The following is an 8297-nucleotide window of genomic DNA, read 5'->3' as shown; positions in this document are numbered from 1 at the left end:
CTTACCCTTGTTTACTGTGCTTTTCCTTATAACCCCTCACAAGGGGCCTCCCACCCACCATACACACCTTTCTTTCTTTTGTCTAAATACAGGGGGTATTTAAGTCCACAGCTTGGGCCATCTCAGGGAGTTACTAAGTTTACCTGGGTATATCCTATGTATAGTGGTACACATGTTAAAAAAAACATCTGTTCCTTTTGCTTTTGTCAATCTGTCTTTCATTATAGAGTCTCAGCCAAGAACTCAGAAGGGTAGAGTGAAAATTATTTTTCCTCTCCTACACCAACAAATAATTAGTATGTCGAGTAGTGAAGAGCTAGTGATGACGAGGGAGAAAATTCTAGGATGTATTAAAGATAGATGTCTTCCAAGTGCTTGAGAGAAGGTTGAGACCAGTGTTATTATTTGTCATTCCTGATATACACCTTAATGAACTCAGCCCTAGCTACAATTTTAAAGGTGATAAATTTACAATTGCTGTCTTACTTCTCTTCTTCTCTTTAGAAAAGATCTAAAATGTGTTATCTTGGGAGTAAACTTTATTCATTTATTTAATAATATATACATTTAATAATAATAATAAATAAATATATATTTATTTATATTGAGTACTTACCTAGTTCAAGGCAGATGCTACAAGGTGGGGACACATGTAATAAATTAACTAAGGTCCTTGCCCAGGTAAAGCTTAGATTCTAGTTGGTGAAAGAGACATTACACAGATATTATAATTATGCAATTACTTGTTTAATCACAACTGTGAAGAATATTCTAAAGGACAAAGATAATGTGTATCAGGATTCCTGTCTTAATCCTGTGGGTCAGGGAAGTGTCATTAAAAAAATGATCTTTCAGCCTCAGAGCTGAGGACGTAGAGGATCTGGTTAGGCCAGGGGTTTAGCCTTGTGGAAAAGAAAGGCATTTTGAGCAGGAAGCAGCATGGACAAAGGTTCTGGGTTCATTTTGTACCTGTGAGATCCAAAAAAGAAAAAGAATTGATATCTTCTTTAAAAAGCAATGTGTGGTAGGTAACAGATGTTTTACATAGTCACCTGTTTCTCCCAAGGGTAGACTGTGTTGGTCCTGTATAGTTTTACTAGCATGATGCAATATCAGTAGGGAATATAGAGAATAATTCTGATTGGGAGAGGCAAAGCTTCATGGAGGAAATTATATTAGGGTTTTAAAGGATGGATTGGGCTGCAATAGATGTAAGTCAACTAGAGGATAAGAAGCTATATACCAAATGCATTACTCTAAAACTAACGTTTTTGGTATTAGCAAGATGGCAGAATATTCTTTTTTGTTTTTTCTTAGGTTCCTTCTCTGGTCTCCTGAAAGCATACCATAGAATCTGCTGCCAGAACCACTTACAATAAAGTTGTCCTGTTTACAGGTTTTTGATAAGCTGTTTTTATTCTTTAATAAATAAGAAACGAAGCCATTGTCCCCTAAAAAATAGCTTAGGTTTTACTTGAACAAAATCTGTTTTGAAATGTTAAGCTGGTTATGCAGAACTAATATGCCTCAAGGTAGTCATTCTCTCTGGATTAAAGCTGTGGAACAATTGTGGCTCCTGTTACAAGGAAAATGACAAAGGGCCATTATGAAAAGGGACAAAAATCTCTTTTCCCAGAGGGGGACTGACAAGCTGAAAGTCCCCCTCTACAGGCTAACACAAAAGCCTGATTGCCTCAGATTGTTTGTTTATGTAAATCAAAATGCTGCCATTAATTCTGCAAGGAGGACGGCTAAGCAACAAAGAAGGTGGTGATTGGCCCGATTCTTGTTCATGGGCTGGTGGCAAATCTGACAAATCCTATTGCTTTTGTTCTAAGCTCTATCTGGGCACCTTTAGGGAAATAAGCTTGTTACTAAGTATTAAAGTCAATCATTTGTATTCTTAGAGTGGGAGTTGGAACTATAGGACTTGAAGACAAGAGAGCATATCTTACCAAAGATCTGTTCACTCACTTTCCCCAAAGCTCTCTCTAAATTGGACTCAAGTGTTCATCATGACAGATGTTCCAGGGACATTCAGTCAGGTTGAGTGTAATGGGGATACACCACCTGAAAATGGTCAACAACCAATCACTAAAGCCAGTGATGTGGATGACACCCCACCATTCTACCAGATAGAACCTAGTCTTGAAGATTTACCCACAGAAGGAAATCAGAAGAAAAGTGGAAAATTACAAGGGAACATGATGCTCAACTGGTCCATGGATAAGAAAAGTCTAAAAGGTAAAACATTTTTCTTCTCTTCAGTTTGCTTGATTTGATTTATAAACTCAGAATCTTTTGATAAACTTATGATAGGAATGAGCTCTATATCCTCCCACCCCTGTTCCTGCTCAAATGTGACCTCTTATTCTACTACAGAGCATAAAGACTAAACTTCTGCCTCGGGTCAAATACAGGCTTATTTATTTGATAGCTCTGTGACCACAGCGACATTCCTATTCTCCTAAAGACTTAGTTTTCTCAGTAGAAGAAAACGGAATAATAGTACCAACATTTGTAGGGTTGTTGCAAGGGTTACTAAGTAAATGTTGGTTAAATGTTAGCTACTGTTATTTATTATTATTATTATGGATAGCCTCTTTATCATTTGAGCAAAAGGAATTCAAAATTTCAACTTTTCCTCCTAAATATATATGAAAGTATCTGAATTCATGGTTCCATACCTTATATAGGTATTAAAGAAGAGTTACCATTATATTTATAAATAAAAGGAACCAATGAAAAATGAGCTGGGAGAGTGAGTTATTTTTAGTGATCATAATTAAACATCAAAGAATCTATCTAGTTAGAGTCTAAATTGATAATTTATTTAACCTTGAATTACTTAAATATTAAAATAGTAATCTTGTTGGTTTTTTTACCAGAAAAACCAGAAGAGAATCTCTTTATTGTTCATAAGGCTATCACAGATCTTTCTCTACAAGAAACAAGTGTTGATGAAATGACATTCAGAGAAGGTAAGAGGAATCTCTGTATTATACACAGAAATTATTTGACTGGATGTGGATGACAGTTTTTGCATGGGATGTGCTTGAGTGTGGTGTTGAAAGAGTTATTCAGGCAATGCCTTTAAATGCTCAAAGCTGCTATATATAGGCAAGTAAAGAAGTCGACTATTTGTGGGTTCCACCTTAGAAAGTACTCTAGAAGCTTCCAGAATGAGACTACATGGATTGGTGTAACTGATTGACACATTTTGACCTGACTATATATTTGCCTCTTAATAAGTTAGTCCACTGAATCAACTTTTCTTCTTGATTTATTGTCTCCAAATCTGTGCGATATGTAAATGTTTCAAAAATGGGTTTATTCTAAATGTTTACCATTGATATATAACTTAAAATAATCTTATAAATTTATTTGATCTATAAAAAAATTCTAGGCCTCTGACGCAAGCACAAAATGGTTACCAAATTCTTCTCAAAAAATCTCCCAGGTGATGAAGTTAATTTTTAATTGTGTTGTTTCAGAAAATGGGAGAATAAAACGAACACTGACTTTTAAGTGACTATATTATATTTCAAATAAACTCAAGAGACTAAGAGATGCACAATCTTTTAGACTTCTCCAAGGAGACATTATCATTCAAGTGATTTCCAAAGAAAGTGAAGGATAAAAATCAATTAATCATTTAATGCCTCTCTTGCAGCCATAAACATCTTATCTGAAAATTGAAGTCAACTTGTTAGACCTAAGCAATTTAGTTTAGTTAGGAGATTAACTGGAAAAATATTTAAGAGATTGTTGGTTGAAATATTAGAACATCACATAAAATAGTAGATATCAAGGAAGACATGAATATAATTGAATTTCCTGTGTGGTTCCACTTTGCCTTAACAACACTCAGGCTGTCTGCTGACCCTATGCAGTAGTCCACTGTGTAGACAGTTAAGGAAGACAATAGAAAGCAACAGCCATTGTCAGATTTCTTACAGTATCACAAATAATTTATAAGACTGAAGCCCCTATGAAATGAACTAACTAACCTCTTTGCCCTAGTCTTTCTGCTTCCAATGTAGCAAGCTCTCAGACGCAGGGGTCTCAATCTTCCATCTAGAGTCCCTTTCAAATTTCTAAATCAGGAAGTCCAATGGAGACAAGAGTTTTCTAGGATCTTTCTTTTTTTTCTTTTCTTTTCTTTTTCTTTCTTTCTTTCTTTCCTTTTTCTTTCTTTCTTTTATTTTTTTTTACCAAATAGAGAATGAGAGCAGTTTGGATTTCTAAAGTAGATGGTCTCAGGGTGAATTTTCCCTGAATGACTTCTGTTGTTTGGTGGAATGTATGTTTTCCTATAGTCTAGAGGTCCACATGTTGTTGTCTTGTACTTTTACAATGGCAAAGGGTCTCCAGAGAGAATACTCCTGGGTTGAAAAATAGGAAGATGTTAAAAATATTTAGGAAAAACTATAATTTAAATTCAAGAATTGATTTCATACATGAAAACTCCATACCCCAGTTATGAATATGAGCAAAAATATCCGTTTCTTTGGTTCTTGCAGAAAAAAAAAAAAGGAAACAAAATAAAGCTCAAGATGATAGCAAACATTCTAATACATATTAATTTATAATATAAAGTACATTGACTAGGCACCAATGACCTGATGGAAGCTGTGTACAACTATATAGAAGTGATAATCCATCTTTAGTTCTATTTCTTTTTGTAAGTTTACGATCTGATTCCTATAGTCGGGAAAATCAAAATAAAAAGAATGAAAAATCTTTGATTGAAATGAACTTGTGAGCATCTTTCAGTGAAAGTAGAAAATTGTGGAAGGGATGAACAAGGAGGAACATTATCTCTCACTCTAATTTAAGATTGTTATGGTGCTGAAAGGGAATAGAGAACCCAGGCCTGACAAGGGACACAACCCAGACAATATTTCTGAATCATGGGTATTACAGATTGAAGCTTCCTACAGAAGTCTTCTAGGGGTGAAATCCCAGAGAACAACCTCTTCTCTCTTATAATTAATTCCTTTTAGGGAGCTCAATAAATACTGTTGAGGATATGCTGTTACCATATTTCCCTGAAAATAAGACCTAGCTGGACAATCAGCTATAATGCATCTTTTGGAGCAAAAATTAATATAAGACCCCGGTATATAATTATATTTATATTTATATTTATATATATTATATTATATTATATTATATTATATTATATTATATTATATTATATTATATTATGGATATTATATATTATACATATTATATTATATTATAGTATAGTAAAATAAGACCGGGTCTAATATTAATTTTTGCTCCAAAAGATACATTAGAGCTAATTGTCCGGCTAGGTCTTATTTTTGGGGAAACACGGTATGATCTGTTTGCAAAGTGAAATTTGCAATGAATTAAGCCTTTTAAAAGTCACTACGTGGTACCAAACAATTTGAGTTAATTAATTGTCATTTGGGACATGTCTAAAACTGTAGGCTAATCTAGTACTATGTAGATATGATATTATTTTTAAATCTTGACTCTCTAGGAATTAGTGGCAGATATTAGTTTATATTGTGTGTACTGTGGTGGGCCTGGTGCTTTAGTTAGCCCAGCTCATGACTCCTGACCATCTGTGGTCCCCTGCTCCTCCTTCTACACATGATACTTTAGGACAATTTTGAAAAGCACGGTGACAAATACTGCCTGTGCTACTCTGAGCATGACCAGATGTGGAAGTCATTGTTGGAAGGAAGCCTTTTTTTCCTGTGAGATATTTTTATAATTTTCCTTGAGGAACGTGTGTGTGTGTGTGTGTGTGTGTGTGTGTGTGTGTAAAATATAGGTCCAAATATTTATTTTGTATATATCCACCCATGAGAGGCTAGACAAGATTTTAAGAAGTGTGTTTCAGGGAATACCAGTCTCTCTAGGTACTGTAGTCCACAACAACAAAAAATCCACAGTCAAATGAGGTTGAGTTGACTTTCTTGGAGATTTACAATATTCGTTAGCATTTTAAAGGCTTGGATAAATTCTGAAGAAGCTTACTTATCTGTGTTTACTGCAGTATTTTCCAAACTAATTTGATGGTGCAACCTACTTTATTGTGTAAAACATATTAGTAACCCACAGAATAATATCCCATAAAACATATGCAGGGGACTAATTGTCCAGACAAGTAATTTGGAGGATAACATCTGAGTATTTTGGAATCTCTGCACATCTCAACTACCAATTGATTTTGCTACAGGGCATCAGTGGGAGAGGATTCCTCTGAGCAGCAGTAACCAGGAAATAAGTAGACACAAGGAAAGGATTGCTGAACAACCTCTAGAAGAAAGAGAAGATGAGGGTAGGAAGAACAAAGCTTATCAGGCAACTGAGATTGAATGGTTGGGATTTCGAAAACCTAGCCAAGTTGATGTGTTGCATTCTAAAGATGACGAGGAGCAAGAGGTCTGGGATGAAGAAATTAACAATGATGATGATGATGACGACGATTGCAATGATGATGAAGATGAAGTTCGAGTGATAGAATTTAAGAAAAAAAATGAAAAGTGTTCTCACCTAAAAGAGGAAGGTGATGCAAGTGAGGACTCCGCACTGAGCAGCCCCAGTTCCCAACCTGTGACCCCTGATGAGCAGCCAACCTTCGGGAAGAAGAGTGATATCTCCAGAAGTTCCTATTCAAGATACAATACAATATCCTATCGGAAAATCAGGAAGGGGAATACCAAGCAAAGAATTGATGAATTCGAGTCTATGATGCATTTATAAACTAACTGAATCTGAGAAGTTTTCATGTCCACTAAAGCAAAAGCTAATTCTATTTTCCTGAGATGCATCTTTGTATGCCTTATCTGAGTTATCCCTTCTAAGGCTGTGGAAGCTTACTCTCTGTCTCACTGTAGAATAATGTGGAAATAACCCTAGACAGAATTCAGTCTGGTAACCTCAAATCAAAACCTTTAGATTGATTCTTGGACATTTACTTCCTAAAACTTCACTAATATGACATTATCGATAAGCACTAAACAGCCAGAACCCCTGGGGAATCTGGCATGATTTAGCTTTAGAAGGAGCAGAGCTGGGAAATGTAATCATGAAATGAAAGATACCTATTTGAAATCATTCCAATATTTCTTTTGGGGTCTTTCTTCCTGTACCTTGAGGGTGATAAAAAGTCTGTTGTTAAATCTTTCTTACTTTTAAACATGATTTTATAGAGTCTGTCAATAAACTTTTTAAAATACTCTGCCTTTCCTGTTATCTTCAAAAAAGATTTTAAGTGGTTTTCCTTGGCATTTACAGAGTGAAAATTCTGTATAGGCCTCCTTCCTTCGTGGTACCATCACTGAATTTTGTCACTAGGGGGGCTGAGCAATTGTCAGTCAGGAGAATTCTGTTTACTAAATGTTGGATTTATGCTCTCAAGATGAATTAAATCCATTGTGAGGTTGATGCAGGGAGGGGCTAGGAGATTGGTGGACAATGTATTGGATAGTTTTATTTCTGTGACTTCAAAGAAAATCTTGTCTAGCACAGTTAAAGTCATTAAGAATGAAAATGACAGCTTTAACACATTTTAAGAAACTGCCCCTATTATTACACTCTTTTATTAACAATATCTCAGAATAATTTTCTTTCCTTAGAAACCTGAGACAACTCTAATCATAACTGTATTAGTTACTATGAAAATGGAAATAATTATCTTAGAATATTTTCAAAGTAGATTGTGAGCTCATATTTTTAGTGAGAAAGCTCTGATAGTTGTTGGGAATATATAATTTACTGGACCTCAGCCCAAATGAAGATGCTTAAAATTGTGCTTGTGGAGTTTCACTCAAATCAATGTGTCAAATAACGTATTGAATATTTATGAAAAGGGAGAGTCTATATTTATATAGTCTTCATAGCTCCGTAATTTTTCATTTCTTGCTTCCATATATATTATCCTGAACTTTCTGTCACTACAGATAAACATTTTTTTGGCTGTGCAAATAAAAAGACAATTCTTTATTGTCTGAATGTAATACAGTCTTCATTGTACTATTCAACCCTTTGTTTATTTCTTTTTCATTTTGTAAAAATACCCTGGGTTAGCCTTTCTTAGATTATTGTTTATTTATGTGTAACAAATCCCACACATTCTTTCATTCTTCCTGGTCATGTGTTTCCATAGGATCATATACTATTATTTAGTATTTACAGGACTCAGTTTTGAATTTGAGATTTAAGTGATCCTTTTATTTTTTCAAACAGATATTTTGCAACCTGACCATCTAAAATTCTGCCACCCTTTATCTGTAGAACCTATAGATTTCATTCTT

At 34.7% G+C, this 8297-nt stretch overlaps 1 protein-coding gene across 1 annotated transcript; it reads left to right on the top strand.

Moving 5' to 3' along the window:
- Positions 1-1762: 1762 nt before the first annotated feature.
- On the top strand, positions 1763-7220 carry ERMN (ermin). The gene is made up of 3 exons (XM_019727179.2): positions 1763-2244; positions 2889-2981; positions 6218-7220. Exons 1-3 carry the CDS (start codon positions 2016-2018, stop codon positions 6742-6744), a joined length of 849 nt encoding a protein of 282 aa, XP_019582738.2. The 5' UTR covers positions 1763-2015; the 3' UTR covers positions 6745-7220.
- The last annotated feature ends 1077 nt before the right edge of the window (positions 7221-8297 follow it).

This window comes from Rhinolophus sinicus, linkage group LG01 (assembly GCF_036562045.2).
Source record: "Rhinolophus sinicus isolate RSC01 linkage group LG01, ASM3656204v1, whole genome shotgun sequence".
NCBI classification, from domain to species: Eukaryota; Metazoa; Chordata; class Mammalia; order Chiroptera; family Rhinolophidae; genus Rhinolophus; species Rhinolophus sinicus.
Note: the sequence above shows the minus strand (reverse complement) of the source record. Positions and strands in the feature narration are given on the sequence as shown.

What these genes read in the sequence shown, in the direction of transcription:
- ERMN (XM_019727179.2), top strand. Translation starts at nt 2,016, where the DNA reads ATGACAGATGTTCCAGGGACATTCAGTCAGGTTGAGTGTAATGGGGAT. An exon ending in GGATAAGAAAAGTCTAAAAG is followed by an intron (nt 2,245 to 2,888) that starts GTAAAACATTTT and finishes TTTTTTTACCAG; the next exon opens with AAAAACCAGAAGAGAATCTC. An exon ending in TGAAATGACATTCAGAGAAG is followed by an intron (nt 2,982 to 6,217) that starts GTAAGAGGAATC and finishes ATTTTGCTACAG; the next exon opens with GGCATCAGTGGGAGAGGATT.